At 41.6% G+C, this 18,489-nt stretch overlaps 1 protein-coding gene, 1 long non-coding RNA gene and 1 other non-coding gene across 6 annotated transcripts in view; 2 read left to right on the plus strand and 1 right to left on the minus strand.

Moving 5' to 3' along the window:
- The window catches only part of PISD (phosphatidylserine decarboxylase), a 43,562-nt gene extending 33,272 nt beyond the window's left edge, over nt 1-10,290 (minus strand). The window contains exon 1 of one of the 3 annotated variants that reach the window (XM_072803332.1): nt 10,150-10,290. In XM_072803332.1, the coding sequence (XP_072659433.1) occupies nt 10,150-10,214 (65 nt within the window). In that variant the 5' untranslated portion in view covers nt 10,215-10,290. The remainder of the gene's footprint in view (nt 1-10,149) is intronic. The other 2 variants (XM_072803333.1, XM_072803334.1) reach the window with 2 other exon arrangements.
- A 53-nt stretch (nt 10,291-10,343) lies between these two features.
- On the plus strand, nt 10,344-18,040 carry LOC140619620 (uncharacterized). Of its 2 annotated transcripts, none has more exons than XR_012019495.1 (2): nt 10,344-10,408; nt 17,851-18,040. It is a non-coding gene; the product is annotated as an uncharacterized lncRNA (long non-coding RNA). The 2 variants fall into 2 exon arrangements; XR_012019494.1 differs by lacking the exon at nt 10,344-10,408 and adding an exon at nt 11,727-13,144.
- LOC140619870 (small nucleolar RNA SNORA70) lies at nt 12,110-12,243 on the plus strand. The gene has a single exon (XR_012019676.1). It is a non-coding gene; the product is annotated as a small nucleolar RNA SNORA70 (small nucleolar RNA).
- Nucleotides 18,041-18,489: the final 449 nt, after the last annotated feature.

The raw sequence follows: 18,489 nt of genomic DNA on the forward strand, positions 1-18,489 counted from the left end.
TTTTTTTTTTAATTAATTAACTTACGTATTTGAGAGAGAAAAAAAGAGAGCAGGAACATGGGGAGGAGTCCCTTTCCCACTTGTGCTCTCTCTCCCTCTCCAATAAAATTTTTTTAAAAATTACTAAAAAAATACGATGGGGTGCCCGAGTGTCAGTCGGTTAAGTGGCTGACTTTGGCTTGGGTCATGATCCCAGGGTCCTGGGATCAAGCCCTACATCAGGCTCCCCACTCATGTTCTCTCTCAAATAAATAAAATCTTTAAAAATATTTTTAAAATGTGCATCAATTGGCAAAACTTGGACATAATGTATAAATTCAGTAATAGTCTTATATCAATGTTAATTTCTTAGTTTTGACCACTGTACTGTGGTTGTGTGAGAAAATGATCTTGTGGGAAAAAGGCTGAAATAGTTCATAGTAAAGGGGTATGTTTGTAATTTTCTCTCAAGTGTTTCAGAAAAAAAATACACATAAAGAGAGGAGAGGGAGAGGAAGGGAGAATGGTAAAGCAAATATAGTCGACATTTGGGGAATCTTCGTAAAGGGTATTTGGGAATTCTATTATTTTTATAACTTTTCTGTAAGTCTGAAACGATTTCACAATAAAGTCATTTTTCTTAATGAAGCCCAAGATCATAATAGCCAGTACTCTTACTCAAAGCCACATGTTTCTATACCACAAAAGAACTGTATGCAGTCTTGTAAACATCTAGCCCCTACTGGTTAAAGAATTTTTTTTTTTTTTTTTTTTAAATTTATGATAGTCACACAGAGAGAGAGAGAGAGAGGCAGAGACACAGGCAGAGGGAGAAGCAGGCTCCATGCACCGGGAGCCCGACGTGGGACTCGATCCCGGGTCTCCAGGATCGCGCCCTGGGCCAAAGGCAGGCGCCAAACCGCTGCACCACCCAGGGATCCCTGGTTAAAGAATCTAATACTGGCAGCTGAAATTTTAAATTTTAAATGTTTGACCTGGAAAAAAAAATGACACAAACAAACCACATGGAACTATTCTAATTTACGTCAAGACACCTGATATAGAATTTTTTTTTTTTTAAGAAATAAGAACATCATTTTTTTTTAAGATTTTATTTAAGGGCACCTAGGTGGCCCAGTGCTTGAGCATCCACCTTTGGCTCAGGTCATGATCCTGGCATAGAGTCCTGCATTGGGCTCCCCGCAGGGAGCCTGCCCCTCTGCCTGTGTCTCTGCCTCTCTATGTGTCTCTCTCATGAATGAATAAATAAATAAATAATTTTTTAAAAAAGATTTTATTTATTTATTCATGAAAGACAGAGAGAGAGAGAGAGAGAGGCAGAGACATAGGCAGAGAGAGAAGCAGGCTCCATGCAGGGAGCCTGACATGGTACCCGATCCCGGGACTCCAGGATCATGCCCTGGGCCGAAGGCAGATGCTAAACCGCTGAGCCACCCAGGGATTCCCCAAAATATTTTTAAAAATAAATAAAAATAAAGGTTTTATTTATTTGACAGAGAGAACACAAGCAGGAGGAGCAGCAGAGGGAGAAGGAAAAGCAGACTCCCTGCTAAGCTGGGAGCCCAATGTGGGGCTCAGTCCTAGGACCTCAGGATCATGACCTGAGCCAAAGGCAGATGCTTAACTGACTGAGCTACCCAGGCATCCTTGATTTGGAATATTTTAATTCTTCTTTGTGGTTACTTCGCTATTCTGTCAAGATACTTTGACAGCCTTCTCAGAAAAAAACAACCAATGACTTTTACAGCTTTCCATTCTAAGAAAACATTATTTCTGATTTTAGTTTGTTTCTGTGTTTCACCTTCAACCAGGTAAGGACATCTTCCCAGAGGCAGTAAGAAAGGACTGCCAGAAAGGAAAGCATTTATGAACTTTTACTTAATAACTGGATCTCTCCTAATCAAAGAGCAAACATCTCTTTCAATTCAGATAGCATTTTGGTTTCCCCAAATTTTGTGTTTTGTTTTGTTTTTTTAAGATTTTATTTGTTCATAAGAGACAGAAAGAGAGAGGCAGAGACATAGGCTGAGGGAGAAGCAGGCTCCAGACAGGGAGCCTGATACAGGACTGGATCCCAGGACCCCAGGATCACAACCTGAGCAGAAGGCAGAGACTCAACCACTGACCCACCCCCCTGGGCCCCTCCCCAAATTTTGACCTAAAATCTTAAGTAAAGGGACTATGTACTTGTCAGTAAGTGTTTCTGTTTTTACTAGAGCCCTTTATGATAGAAGCAATAATTTAATAAAACTGTCTACATTGCTACTTTTGTGGAAAATAGAACTGCATTTATGACCTTCATGCAATAATATTTACTTTCATGGATATTTAGTAGTTACACCTTACACAGATACCCTGCAAACAAGATCAGATTTAGGCATCTTCATTTTTTTTTTTTTTAAACTTGAAATTGACTTAAAAACACCCTCACAGCACAGTGCTAATAGGGCTAATGTGATGAATCTGATTCTCTGATTGGCAAGTCAGGTCTGTATGGTGAAAAAGTATGGGACCATGATAATCACCCCACTAAGGCCAGAGAGACATACAGCTATTAACACAAAGAGGGTAATGTTTCAGTATATGAATGTTCTTTCAGCACTGAACAATGCTCATCTCTTAGACTGGAAACTCCCACTATAAAAGCTAAAAGCCTCCAACCCTGCTTTCCAAACAGAATTAGAACAAGAAATATAAAAACTGACTAAAGGTACATTGTTGTGCTCTGTACACTGCTGTATTATGTCTTCCAGAATGAATGCTGAACCCAACTAAAAGAATGCTTGCAAACTTTTGAATAAGGCTTTTTTCCCCTTTGGCTGGGGGAGGTATGAATGAGAGATAATTGTCTATCCACTGCAACCAGACACATAGCACTCAGGTGGTTTCTCTTGCATGTGGGTCTTCCCCCTTTGGCCACCCTGTCCCAGAACAGATTGCTTGGCTTTCTTGTATACCACTGTAGCCCCAACTCCTAGAAAAAAATGCCGGCAAATGCATCATTACACCAACTTGTCTTTTACTACTGGATCACTTCTATCTTCATATAAATGCTGTACTTTCTCCAATCTTACATAAACACTGTCTACCATGTATCCTCCTCCAGCTTCCACACTACTTTTCTTTCTCTCCTTCATAATAAGCTCACTGTCAACCATAAAAATCCTAGAAGAGAACACATGCAGCAACTTTGTTCTAGATAGGCCCTCTGAGGTGAGGGAAACAAAAGCAGAAATAAACTACTGAGACTCAAAATAAAAAACTTCTGCACAGCAGAGGAAACAATCAACAAAACTAAAAGGCAACCTATAGAATGGGAGAAGATATTTGCAAATAACATATCCAATAAAGGGTTGCTATCCAAAATATATAAACTTACAAAACTCAACACTCAACAAATAATCCAAATAAAAAATGGGCAGAAGATATCAGCAGACATTTCTCCAAGAGGATATCCAGACGGGCAAAGTCATATGAAAAGGCCCTCATCGTTTGTCATCAGGAAATGCAAATCAAACCTATAATGCAGTATCACCTCACACCTATCAGGATGGCTAAAATCAACACAAGAAACAGGTGTTGGCGGGGATCCCTGGGTGGCACAGCGGTTTGGCGCCTGCCTTTGGCCCAGGGCGCGATCCTCGAGACCCGGGATCGAATCCCACGTCAGGCTCCCAGTGCATGGAGCCTGCTTCTCCCTCTGCCTGTGTCTCTGCCTCTCTGCCTTTCTCTCTCTCTCTCCCTCTCTCTCTCCCTCTCTCTCTCCCTCTCTCTCTCTCTCTCTCTCTCTGTGACTATCGTAAATAAATAAAAATTAAAAAAAAAAAAAGAAAGAGAAAAGATACAGGTGTTGGCAAGGTTGTAAAGAAAAAGGAATCTCTTGCACTGTTGGTGGAATGCAAACTGGTGTAGCCACTGTGGAAAACCATATGGAGGTTCCTTAAAAAGTTAAAAATAAAACTTATGATCTAGTAATCACACTACTGGATATTTACCCGAAGATTACAAAAACACTAATTCAGAGAGATACATTACCTCCATGTTTATAGCAGGATTATTTACAATAGCCAAGATATAGAAGCAGCCCAAATATCTATCTACTGATTTATCGGTAAAGATGATGTGGTGTGGGGATGCCTGGGTGGCTCAGTGGTTGAGCGTCTGCCTTTGGTCAGGGCATGATCCTGGAGTTCTGGGACTGAGTCCCACATTGGGCTTCCTGCATGAAACCTGCTTCTCCCTCTGCCTATGTCTCTGTGTCTCTCATGAATTAAAAAAAAATAAAATCTTTAAAAAAAAAGATGTGGTATGTGTATACATAGATACATACATATAAATATATGGATAATGTATACACATACACACACACATATACATATAGTGGAATATTATTCAGCCATAAAAAAGAATGAAATCTTGCCACTTGCAATGACATGAATGGAGCTAGAGGGTTATGAAATGTTAAGTGAAATAAGTCAGAGAAAGACAAGTAACAAATGATTTCACTCATATGTGGAATTTAAGAACCAAAACAAATGAGAAGAAGGCAAAAAAGAAAGAGACAAACCAAGAAAGAATTTCCTAGAACTATAGAGAACAAACTGATAGTCATCAGAGGGGAGGTGGGTAGAGGAATGGGTTAAAAAGGTGACAGGGATTAAGGAGTGTAGTTGTGAAGAGCACTGTGTGTTATATGGAATTGTTGAATCACTATATTATACCTCTTTTTTTTTTTTAAGATTTTTTTTTTTTAAGATTTTATTTATAGGGCAGCTGGGTGGCTCAGCGGTTTAGCGCTGCCTTCAGCCCAGGGCCTGATCCTGGAGATCCAGGGTCGAGTCTTATATTGGGATCACTGTATGGAGCCTGCTTCTCCCTCTGCCTCTCTTTCTCTCTCTCTCTTTCTCTCTCTCTCTGTGTGACTATCATAAATAAATTAAAAAAATTAAAAAAAATAAAATAAAATCTTTTAAAAAAGGAAAATTAAGGCAATATCCATGTACTTTAAAAAAAATTTTTTTTAAGATTTTATTTATTTATTCATGAGAGACACACAGAGAGAGGCAGAGACACAGGCAGAGGAAGAAGCAGGCTCCTTGCAGGGAGCCTGATGTGGGACTCAATCCCTGAACTGGGATCATGCCCTGAGCCAAAGGCAGGCACCCAACTGCTGAGCCACCCAGGCGTCCTGGGTGTCCCAACAGGCACACACAGATGGGTCAGTGGTTGAGTGTCTGCCTTTGGCTCGGGGCGTGATCCTGGAGTCCCAGAATCGAGTTCCACACTGGGCTCCCTTCATGGAGCCTGCTTCTCCCTCTGACTATGTCTCTGCCTCTCTCTGTGTGTCTCATGAATAAATAAAAAAAATCTTAAAAAAAAAAAAAAAAACCTGGAAGTTTGTACCTCTTGATCTTCTCACCCTTCCTCCTTCCTGAAACATTCCCCTCATGTGGCTTCTGGGACCCTGATTTTCCTCCTAGCTCTCTGGTCTCTCCCCTAACTTCAAACTGTTGCCATGCCCAAGGTTCGGATCTCTTCACCGAATACGTGCTCTTCCTAGAGTTGCTCATCCAGTCCCCAGCCTTTATTTATTTTTATTTTAATTCCAATATAGTTTCAGTTGTACAGTTGTACAGTTGTTCAGTTTCAGGTGTACACTATAGTGATTCAACAATCCATAAATCACCCAGTACTCATCACAAATGCATGGCTTAATTCCCATCACCCATTTCACCCATTTCACTCCCCCAGTCACCTATCTTTAAATAGCCACACCTGATGATTCCCTCACTACTCTTTCAGAGATGTCCAGATCCATTATTTTCAACTGGCTACTCAACATCCCTACTCTGCATCATCTCAAACTGAGTTTGTCCAAAACACGATTCGCCTTCAACCTGCTCTTCCCCATAGAGGAATCCATCTGTGGTGAGACTAGTCAGATATTTATCAAATCTACTTCATCTTCTCCCTGGACACCCAAAAACGTGGTGTTTCCCAACCTCCTTTGCAGTAGGGTGTGACCAAAAAACTGCATTCTAACCAATGTGAAAGCCATTCAGGTTTCCCAGGCATCCACACCCAGGCTTTCCCCTTCAGCCTGTTCTCAGCAGACAAACATGAAGAACTTGGAGAGCCATGTGCTAAAGACAGCAGGAGCATCCTTGCATTACTGTTGCCCAATCAGGAGCACCCACTGGGACTTTAGAAAATCAAGACATAAATTTTTACTGTGTTGTCACTGAGATCCTGGGGTTTACCTGTTACCATAGCAGCATTACTATAATACATCATCTCAGCAAAAGGTACCACCCTCCAGACAGCTACACAAATCAAAACCCTAAGACCCATTCTCATAGAAGTCTCTTCTTTCTCACTATCCATATTCAGTCCACTAGCAAGACAGGAAGACTCTTCCTTTAAAATATATCTTTATCTGCCTAGGGGCACCTGGCTGGCTCAGTTGGAAGAGCATGCAACTTGTTCTCAGGGTCGTGAGTTCAGGCTAAGTGTAGAGATTTTTTAATTAAATAAATAAATAAACTTAAAATATGTATACGTGTATCTTTATCTGCCTATTTCTTGTTGCCATCACGCCCCAGCCCAAAACACCAGATTCTCTTAACAGATGACTGTGAAGGCCTGTTCTCCAGTTTTCACTCTTGGCCCTCTATATTCTACTCACTGCAAAACAGCCAGAATGATCTTTTCAAAACAAAAAAAAAAACCAGACCCTATATACTGGTCCTTGCTGGATTCTCAAATATCCTGCTGCTTTCCCTCTCTTCCTTATTCATTCCTGTTGACACTTCTAGTACCTACCACACCTTTGCCACTTTCCACACCTTTGCATTTGATGTTTGTTCTACTAGGCACACCCTGCTATGTGGCTCACTCCCTTATCAGCCAGTTCTCTGTGAAGAGTTTTCCTCCTCAGTTTGGCTCTCCTGAATACCATATGTCCAAGAGTTACCCCTCTCAAGCACTAACCCTTTAATTACCTTATTTTTTTTAAAGATTTTTATTTATTCATTCATGAGAGACACAGAGAGAGAGAGAGAGGCAAAGACACAAGCAGAGGGAGAAGGAGAAGCAGGCTCCATGCAGGGAACCCAACGTGGGACTCGATCCCGGGACTCCAGGATCAGGCCCTAGGCTGAAGACAGGGGCTAAACTGCTGAGCCACCCAGCGATCCCCACCTTATTTTTTTTCATACCACTTCTCGCTACCTGGAATGAACAGATTACATATGTATGTGTACATATATGCATATATATACATGTATATTTGTGTATCCACTTGTTTACTGTCCATATTCCTTGATGAACATAGGGGTTTGTATGCCTTCTCACTGAACTCCAATCTCAATGGTGAGATTAAGCCCCAGAGAGATGAACGGATAAATTCAACCAGATGTCTATTCTAGGTGGTGACTCATGTGGGCATCCTGTAAGCAGGTGATTAAAGCCTATTAGTGAGCACACAAGTCTGACAGTATGGCTCATTGCCACTCACTAGCAGTATGACTTTAGAAACGTAATTAATTCTCAGCCTCAATTTCTCCACCTGTAAAAACAGGATCTACCTCATTAAGATTATGTGAGACAATCATGAAAAACTGGTACCTAGTTACATATTACTATTATTTAAAGTAACAGAGTTTATATTCAGCTGGCACAGGCTGGAACGCCTGTATCAATTATCTATGACTAGGGGCACTTGGCTGGCTCAGTCAGTGGAGCATGTGACTTGTGGTCTCAGAGTCGTGAGTTTGTACCCTAAGATGGGGGTATAGATTATTTATTTATATATATATATATATATATATGTATTTATTTATTTATTTATAGATTACTTAAAAAAAAAGTTGTCTATAACCAATGTCCATGCTGATTGGTCTATGCCCATCATTATATAAAATAACATTATCTCTGGTGGTGAATGCTTTAACTGTGGTCTTTCTATCTCCCCTGCTTTCTGAAGCTATGAAAAGCTCTCCTGAAAAGCAACTGGCAGATCTGAAGAAGGCCTTATTCCACATTCTATCTTGCATAAGTGTGGAGTGTTTTCTCTTTCTTCTACTAAACCACAAAGTTCTTTAAACACAAAGCTGATTCCAAATGCTGTATCCTTTAACTCCTCTCCTCCCTCCCTTCCTCCATGGTCCCTGGCACTGTGGTTTGCAGTTGGAATGAATGTCATAAATACTTCTGAAAGTCTTGCATAAGCAACTTCTCCCTAGGTACTAAGTCTACACTTACATGAACCTAAGAATCATCTGGGGCACTTTCCGTCCCAACCTACTACACCAACTAAATCTGAATTTGGCAGCAAGGTGGGGATATACCTGGGAATCTCAATTTCTAATAAACATCCACCCTATTATTTTATCAAGTTTGGAAAACATGGTCATTAATTATCACCCAAAATATTGCTTTCTCTTTGTTCTGTCACCTGCCACACATCACCCAGTTACTGAAAACTCCCCTCCAATATGAGGCTTTCATTTATATGTTTCACAGACATGCTTTACTTAAAACTTAAGAAAATGTTGTCTGTTTTTTGTGTGTATCAATATATGATACCTTTGAAATTAGGGGTTCTTATTGTGCCCAAATCCTCATTCCTTCCAACCACTACACCTAAATCCAGCCTCATTTATCTCCATTGATACTAAAGTAGGAGTCCCTGTTTCCAGCCCCCTTTTTAATGACAAGTGAGTGAGTACATCCTCTACATCATCATTAAAAAAAAATATCTGAAGAGTGTCATTTTTGTGAAAATATCAGAGAGGATGACAAAACATGAGAGACTCCTAACTCTGGGAAATGAACAAGGGGTGGTGGAAGGGGAGATGGGCGGGGGGTTGGGATGACTGGGTGACGGGCACTGAGGGGGGCACTTGGCGGGATGAGCACTGGGTGTTATGCTGTATGCTGGCAAATTGAACTCCAACAAAAAAAATTTTTTTAAAAAGAGTGTCATTTTTTAGTCTTTCTAACTGACACAGTTTAAGTAAATTCACAGCTGACTCATACACAGCACAGCTGGTATTAACATCAGAGAACCAGAGACCCCTCAGTCCAAATCCTAACCGTTACCCCACACTGATGAGCCCTCTTCTGAGAGAACTACACCATTTCTGAAGAGTCCATGATAAGGGAGAAAAGCTTTCATGGTAAGGCCAATCAGTTTCTGTTCCCTCTCAGCCCAAATCCAGTGCCCTTTGACTTCCCAAAATTACAATGACAGGTCACCACCTCTGACCACAGAGCAAGTTTTGGTTAACGCTGACAAAATTAACCCTGCCAGAAAAACAAAGATCACCACGCATTTCTCAAACCCTCGCCCTTTGAAATGACACCAAGCAGCAGACTCTGAGTCATATCTACCAACATTTTAATCCATTTTCTGAGAGTCTAGATGCTCCCAAGGTATTTCCGAATTAAATGCCCTCATGGTGGGCAGCCTGGGGGGAAGGTCCTTGCGTGACAGAGGTAGCCTACTCGAGGTCCTGGCTCTACTAACGGGCTGGGTAACCCTAAGCAAGTCCCTCACACTCTCAAGGCCTCAATTTCGCCAATTCCAAAAACAGCTGGATTTAGATGACCCCTCATGTCTCTTCCAACAAGAGTTGGGAGCCAGTCCCCAAAATAACCAAACTCTAATTCCTTATGGACTATTTGCGATTACCGAATCCAACCTCTTCGCTTCAAAGATCAAGAATCCGAAAGGAAAGCCCCTGACTCCCAGTTCCAAGCTCTTCCCACATCTCACCGCCCTTCCAGGAACACCACCCCCGAAAGAGGCGTGCAGTCCAACCTCGACTCTACCGGGGGACAAGCAGCTGATTCTATCTGCTTTGTTCGTTTGGGTTGTTGGGGTTTTTTGTTGTTGCTGCTTGTCCCCTCTGCACTTCCACCTACATGGAAAGGGCAACGCGAGAGCGCTTAAGCCAGATCCTAAATAAACCCAGACCTCCCTACGCGCCGGCAGGCACACCAGCTCCTGAGCTCTAGGTGAAGGTGGATGGCTCTGCCTTCACTCGCCCCCTCCTCAGGTCGAGCCCGCAAAAAAACAAACGACTTCTTCCTCCCGGCGGCCCAGGCCGCCTCCCACCTTTAGACAGCCTCCCCAGGTAGCTATACCTGCTCCGCCACGGCGTGACCCCGCGTAGCAACCTCAGACACCGCCACCCCACGGACGCCGCCATCTTGTCTCCTCCTTCTTGGCGGACCACGCCCCCTTCTCACACTCGTGGCGCATGCGTGTGACGTTGACGAGCATCGAGCTCACGGGACCAATGAGGAACGCGGTGGGCTGTGGGCGGAGACGGCTAAGCCCCGCCCCATCGATGCTCCCCGCCCCATCAGCCCGGCCGTTTGGGAGCCTCCAGGGCCAGGTGAGGTAGGTCTGCCTCGTGCGAAGTCAGGGCCTGGGTGGAGCGTAGCCACTCTTCCTTCTTCCCTGTGGCGTGCGTTTCCTCGTGCGCCTGAAAAATGAGTCACCCAGGATCCAAGAATGTATCAGCTTGGATGGAGAAGCTAAGGCCAGCCACGACTGGGATACCATTTATTCTGGGCTTTCTAAGCGCCAGGCTCCATTCTGAGCTCTTTGCCTGTATGGTGTGTCGTTCTTATTTTCCCAAACTGGGGAAATACAGCTCCACTTTTTCCAACCCCAGTCTGCTAATCATAGTTGTCTTCACCAGATATTTGATACAAGAGGGATATATTGCCTGGTGCCTGCAGTTATTTCTGTGTGGTTATTTAAGCTCAACTAGTGTACAACCAGCCCCTCCAAGAAACCTAAGGTTTCCTGTTGGAGGGGAGGCACCTCCTTCAATGGGCCTTTAAAGTATGGGGAGGGGGAGAGTATAGAATTGGTTTTACTGTTCAACTAAGACTAATAACTCAAAAGGAGTGGGTGGGGTTATTTAAAAATAAAGTGCATTCGGGGGATCCCTGGGTGGCGCAGCGGTTTAGCGCCTGCCTTTGGCCCAGGGCACGATCCTCGAGACCCGGGATCGAATCCCACGTCGGGCTCCCGGTGCATGGAGCCTGCTTCTCCCTCTGCCTATGTCTCTGCCTCTCTCTCTCTCTCTCTCTCTCTCTGGTGTGACTATAATAAATAAATAAATAAATAAATAAATAAATAAATAAATAAATAAATAATAAATGCATTCGGGAAAACTGAAATATCCTCATGCAAAAGAATACGGTGGACGCTAACCTTATACCATGTATAAAAAGTAACTAAAATGAATTAAAGACCTAAACTTAAGAATTAAAACTATAAAACTCTTTTTTTAAAGATTTTATTTATTTATTTGTTTGTTTGTTTGTTTGTTTGAGAGAGCAAGAGAGGGGCACCTGGAGTGGCTCAGTAGGTTAAGTAAGCATCTGCCTTCTACTCAGGTGGTAATCCTGGGGTCCTGGAATCAGCCCTCCCTCCCTCTGCTCCCCACTCCCATCAGAAGTGCGGCTGCTTTTCTCTGCACCTCCCCCCTTTCTCATGCTCCCTCTCCTCTCTCTCTCTCAAATAAATGAATAAAATCTTTTTTTAAAAAAAAGAGACCACGGGGCAGCCCTGGTGGCGCAGACTGCAGCCCTGGTTTAGCGCCGCCTGCAGCCCAGGGCGTGATCCTGGAGACCCTGGATCGAGTCCCACGTCAGGCTCTCTGTATGATGCCTGCTTCTCCCTCTGCCTGTGTCTCTGCCTCTCTCTCTCTCTCTCTCTCTCTCTCTCTGTCTCTCACAAGTAAATAAATAAAATCTTAAAAAAAAAATAAAAAATAAAAAGAGACCACGGAAGGCGGGGGGAGGGGGCAGAGGGAAAGGGAGAAGCCGACTCCCTGCTGAGCAGGGAACCCCCCACAAGGGGTTCCACTCTGGGCTCATCCCAGGCCCCTGGGATCAAGATCTGAACCCAAGATAACCCTTTAATTGACTAAGCCACTCAGGCACCCCAAACTATAAAACTCAAAAAAAATATAAGGGAAACCTTCATGACTTTGGACTCGGCAACGATTTTTTGAGTGTAACATCAAAACACAGGCAACAAGAACAAAATAATATCAATTGAACTTCATCAAAATTAAACTTTTGTCTGCGGCCAATTAAGCCGACTGTGCTCTTTCTCCATGGGGGCCCAGTGTGCCATGGCTGCAAACAGTAGCCTCCTTGGTAGTGTATGCAGCCTGTTGATTGTATGGGTTGCCCTAAGGGACCTTGGAGACAGCCCTTTGTGGTCGACTTTGAGGTCTGACATAAAGCTATCTCCAATCTAGGCTGCAGACAGGTATGCGAGGTGCCTTTGGGAAGCCCCAGGGCACAGTAGCCAGGGTCCACATTGGCCAAGTCATCATGTCCATCCATACCAAGCTACAGAACAAGGAGCATGTGATTGAGGCCCTATGCAGGGCCAAGTTCAAGTTCCCTGGCCGCCAGAAGATCCACATCTCCAAGAAGTGGGGCTTTACTAAGTTTAATGCGGACGAATTTGAAGATATGGTGGCCGAAAAGCGGCTCATCCCAGATGGCTGTGGGGTCAAATACATCCCTAATCGTGGCCCCTTGGACAAATGGAGGGCTCTCCACTCATGAGAACCTTGCACCACCCGAACCCTACTCATGCCCACCAATAAATCCTGCTTCCTGTCAAAAAAAAAAAAAAATTAAACTTTTGTGCACCGAAGGACACTATCAAGAGAATTCAAAGACAACCCACAAAAAGCAAGAAAATATTTGTAAATCCTAAATCTGATAAGCATCTAGTATCCAGAATATAAAAAGAACTCCTAAAACTTAATAAAAAAGGACAAAATAATGAGCAGACATTTCTCCAAGGAAGTCATACAAATGAATATAAGATGCTCAACCTCACTAGTGATTAGGGAAATGCACATCAAACCACAATGAGATACCAACTTCACATACATTAGAATGATTATAAATTTTTTAAAAGATTTGATTCATTTATTTGACAGAGAAAGAGAGAGAGCAAGCAGGGGGAGCAGCAGGCAAAGAGACAGGGAGAAGCTGACTGCCCAGTGAGCAAGGAGCCCAATGCAGATCTCGATCCCAGGACCCTGGGATCATGACCTGAGCCAAAGGCAGATGCTTAACCAACTGAGCCACCCAGGTACCCCCAATTTTTAAAAAAATGTTAAATAACAAGTGTGTGTAGGGATGTGGAAAACCTAGAATCATTGTGTATTGCTAATGGTAAGGTAAAATAGTACAGTTCCTATGGAAAATGATTTGGTGGTTCCTCAAAAAATTAAATATAGAATTATCATATGATCCAGGAATTTCACTCCTAGGTATATACCCAAAAGAACTGAAAGCAGGGACTCAGATAATTTGTACACCAATGTTCATAGCAGCATTATTCACAATAGCCAGAAAGTGGATTTATAGATGAATGAATAAACAAAATATGATATATCCATATAATGGAATTTTATTCAGCTATAAAAAGGGGTCAAGTGTCAATACATGCTACAACATCTATAAACTTTAAAAACATTATGGTAAGTAAAATTAGCCCCCCCACAAAAAGACAAATATTGTATGATGCCATATGAAGTACCTAGAATAGGAAAATTTATAAACAGAAAGTAGAATAGAAATTACCAGAGGCTAGGAAGAGAAGAGATTGGGGAGTTAATGGGTACAGAGTTTCTGTTTTGGATGATAAAAAAAAGTTCTAGAATAGTGGCAATTGTTGTCTAACATTGTGAACATACTCAATGTCACTGAATTTTACACTTAAAAATGTTATGTATACTGTAGCAATTTTTTAAAAGTCAGTTGAGGGGTGCCTGGGTGGCTCAATTGGTTGGGCTCTGCCTGCAGCTGGGGTCATGACCTCAGAGTCCTGGGATAGAGTCCCACATCAGGCTTCCTGCATGGAGCTTGCTTCTCCTCTATCTGTGTCTCTGCCTCTGTGTGTGTGTGTCTCTCATGAATAAATAAATAAAATATTTAAAAATAAATTTAAAAAGAGTTTTTTCTAGGTATAACTCCTTTATCAGATACATGATTTGCAGATATTTTCTTCTATTCTGTGAATTGTCTTTTCATTTCTTGATGGTGTCTTTGAAATATGAAGTTTTTCATTTTGATAAAGTTCAATTTATCTACTTTTTCTTTTGTTGCTTATGTTTTTGATGTCATACCTAAGGATGATTCATCAAAACCAAGGTCGTGAAAATTTATATCTATATCTTCTTCTAGGAGTTTTATAGTTTAAGACCGATTCATTTTGAGTTAAGTTTTATACAAGGTGTGAGGTAAGGATCCAACTTCATTCTTTTGCCTGTGGCTGTTCATTTGTCCATTGATTGACTTCCTTAGCTTTTTTTTTTTTTTTTTTTTTTTTTTGAGATTTTATCCATTTATTTGAGTGTGAGAGAGAGAGAGCACAAGCCAGGGGAGAGGCAGAGGGATAAGCAGACTCCCCACTGAACAGGGAGCCCAATGCTGGGCTTTATCCCAGGACCCCTGGGATCATGACCAGAGCTGAAGGCAGACACCTGACCTACTTAGCCACCCAGGCACCTGATATTCATAGTTAAATCAACCTTGCATTGCTGGTCATAGTGTATTATCCTTTTTAATATATTGCTAGATTTAATTTGCTAATATTTTATTTAGATTTTTTGCATCTACATTGAGAGAGAGTAAACTATTATTCTTTCTCTCTCTCTTTCTTTCTTGCGCCTTTCTCTGGTTTTTGTTATCATAAATTAATGTGCACTTCTCTTTTTCAATTATCTGGAAAGTGTAAGATTGGTACTACCTCTTTCTTAAAATTTGGAAAAATTCATCAGCAAAGCTATATGTGTATGGAGGGAGATTCAATTATGGATTGAATAAGTTTAATAGATGTGGGGCACCTGGCTGGCTCAGTCAGTGGAGCATGCTACTCTTTTTTTTTTTTTTAAGATTTTTATTTAATCATCAATGAGAGACACAGAGAGAGAGAGAGGCAGAGACACAGGCAGGGGGGGAGAAGCAGGCTCCATGCAGGAAGCCCGATGTGGAACTCGATCCCGGGACTCCAGGATCACGCCCCTGGCCAAAGGCAAGCACTAAAACGCTGAGCCACCCAGGGATCCCTGCATGCTACTCTTAATCAAGGGGTTGTGTTTGAGCACCACGTTGGGTGTAGAGATTACTTAAAAATAAAATCTTAAAAAAAATTTAATAGATGTAATATTTGTTCAGGTTTTCTATTCTTGTGTCGGTCTGGTAAATTGTCTTTTCTTCTAGGAATTAATTCATTTAACCTAAAATTTCAATTAATTGACACAAATTTATTCCTAACATTCTTTTGTATTCTTTTTCATGTCTATAGGATTTTTAGTGATGTACTCATGTTCTTTCCTGACACTGGTGAATTTATGAATTCTCTCTTTTTTTCTCTTCTTGGTCATTCTCGCTAGAGGCTTAAAATGTTATTAATTTTTCAAAGGACACATTTTAATTTTGATTATTTACTCTATTATACATTCATTTTTCTTATTTTATTATTATCTACTGAGCTGTATTATTTCTTTCTACTTTCTTTGGGTTTAATGTACTGTTCTTTTCTAAATTTTTGAGAATACTTAGAGCATTTGTTTTTCAGTATTCTTTTCTAATATATGCATTTTATGTTTTTAAAAGATTTTATTTGTTTATTCATGAGAGGCAGAGACATGGGCAGAGGCAGAAGTAGGCTCTCCGCAGCAGCCTGATGCAGGACTCGATCCCAGACCCCGGGATCATGCCCTGAGTTAAAGGCAGACACTTAATTGCTGAGCCACCCAGGCATCCCTAATATATGCATTTTAGGCTATTACTTATTTCTAAGTACAGGCTTAGCTATACCTTCTATTTTGAGCTACCATGTTTTCAATATTATTCTGTTCAAAATACTTTTCTTTAAAGATTTTATTTTTAAGTAATCTCTATACCCAACGTGAGGCTTGAACTCACAATCCCGATATCAAGAATCACATGCCCCATCCACTGAGCCAGTCGGGTGCCCCTAAAAGACTTTTTAAAAAATCGTTACTTTTTTAAATTGAAGAATGATTCACACATTACATTAGTTTCAGGAGTACAACACAATGATTTGATAATTCTATATGTATTAATCTCAATGTATTAAAGTACATTGTGGGGGCACCTGGCTGGCTCAATTGGTGAAGCATGTGACTCCATATCAGGGTTATAAGTTTGAGCCCCATGTTAGGTATAGGGATTACTTAAAATCTTATAAGAACTCATAAAGTAGGGGCAGCCCCGGTGGCACAGCGGTTTGGTGCCGCCTGCAGCCTGGGGTGTGATCCTGGAGACCTGGGATCGAGTCCCACATCGGGCTCCCTGCATGGAGCCTGCTTCTCCCTCTCCCTCTGCCTCTCTCTGTGTGTCTATGAATAAATAAATACAATCTTTAAAAAAAAGAATTCATAAAGTAAATTATGATTTATTCTTTGACCCTGAAGATAACCATGTATTGCTTAATTTAAAAAAGACTTTGGGGGGATCCCTGGGTGGCACAGCGGTTTGGCACCTGCCTTTGGCCCAGGGTGTGATCCTGGAGACCTGGGATCGAATCCCACGTCGGGCTCCCGGTGCATGGAGCCTGCTTCTCCCTCTGCCTGTGTCTCTGCCTCTCTCTCTCTCTCTCTGTGACTATCATAAATAAAAAAATTTAAAAAAATAAAAAATAAATAAATAAAAATAAAAAAGACTTTGGGTTTATCTAGTTTTATTTTTATTTGTAACTGATATTTAACACAACTCCACTGTGTTCAGAGAATTTACTTGGAATTTCAATCCTTTGTATTTGTTGACATCTGCTTTGTGGCTCAAATATGGTTAACGTTTTTTTAAGATTTTATTTATTTATTTATTTATTTATTTATTTATTTATTTATTTATTTTTATGATTTTATTTATTTATTCATGAGACAGAGAGAGAGAGAGAGAGAGAGAGGCAGAGACACAGGCAAAGGGAGAAGCAGGCTCCATGCAGGAGCCTGATGTGGGACTGGATACCAGGACTCCAGGATCACGCCCTGGGCCAAAGGCAGTCACTAAACTGCTGAGCCACCGAGGGATCCCCTATTTATTTATTTTAGAGAGAGAGAGAGAGAGAGAGAGAGCACATGAGCAGGGGGAGGAGCAGATGGAAGGAGAAAGCAGACCCTTCACTGAAAGCATAACTCGATGTGGAGCTTGATCCCACGACCCCAAGACCATGCCTGGAGCCGAAACCAAGAGTTGGCCACTCAACCAACTAAGCCACCCAGGTGGCCTGGTTAATTTTTAAAATCTCTCTCTCTCTCTTTTTTTTTTTAAAGATTTATTTATTTATTCAGAGAGAGAGAGGCAGAGACACAGGCAGAGGGAGAAGCAGGCTCCATGCAGGGAGCCCGACTTGGGACTTGATCCCAGTTCTCCAGGATCACAACCCGGGCTGCAGGCAGCGCTAAACCACTGTGCCACTGGGGCTGCCCTAAAATATATATCAATTAGGTTAAATTGATTAATACAGGTTTTCAGATTTTCTATAATCTACTAATTTTTGTTTACCTGTCCTATCAGTTGAGAGATGTTCATATCTCCAACTATAATATAGATTTGTCTATTTTTCTTTTTAGTTCCATCTATTTTTATTTAACGTTATTTCAATATTTATACAAATTCTAGATTGTTATATTTTCCTGCTGGGTTGGCCCCCCCCCTTTTTTTTTTACCATTATGAATGTTCCTATTTGTCTCTAGTAATGCTATTGCCTTGAAGTCTAACCACATCTGTTTTTTTTTTAATTTTTTGTTTATTTATGATAGTCATACAGAGAGAGAGAGGCAGAGACACAGGCAGAGGGAGAAACAGGCTCCATGCACCGGGAGCCCGACGTGGGATTCGATACCGGGTCTCCAGGATCGCGCCTTGGGCCAAAGGCAGGCGCCAAACCGCTGCACCACCCAGGGATCCCTAACCACATCTGTTATTAATACAGCTATGCTTTTTGCTTTTTGTTTGTTGTTTGCATAGTACAACTTTTTCATCATTAGGTCTTCAGACTCTGTGTGCCCTTGCATTTATAGTGTGTCTCTTTTTTTTTTTTTTTAAGATTTTATTTATTTATTCATGGAGACACACAGAGAGAAAGGCAGAGACACAGGCAGAGGGAGAAGCAGGCTCCATGCAGGGAGCCCGATGTGGGACTCGATCCCGGATTCCAGGATCATGGCCTGAGCCAAAGGCAGAGGCTCAACCACTGAGCCACCCGGGCGCCCCTATAGTGTGTCTCTTATAAGCAGCATATTATTGGGTCTTGTTTTTTAACTTAGCCTGACAATATTTATCTTTCAATTGGATTTTTAGGCCATCAATTAAATTATCAAAAAATTGGATTTAAATAGACTTTCTTACATGTATTTTCTATTTGGCCAAATGTTCTATATTCTCTTTTTGCTCACCTA

This window comes from Canis lupus, chromosome 27 (genome assembly GCF_048164855.1).
Source record: "Canis lupus baileyi chromosome 27, mCanLup2.hap1, whole genome shotgun sequence".
Classification (NCBI taxonomy): domain Eukaryota; kingdom Metazoa; phylum Chordata; class Mammalia; order Carnivora; family Canidae; genus Canis; species Canis lupus.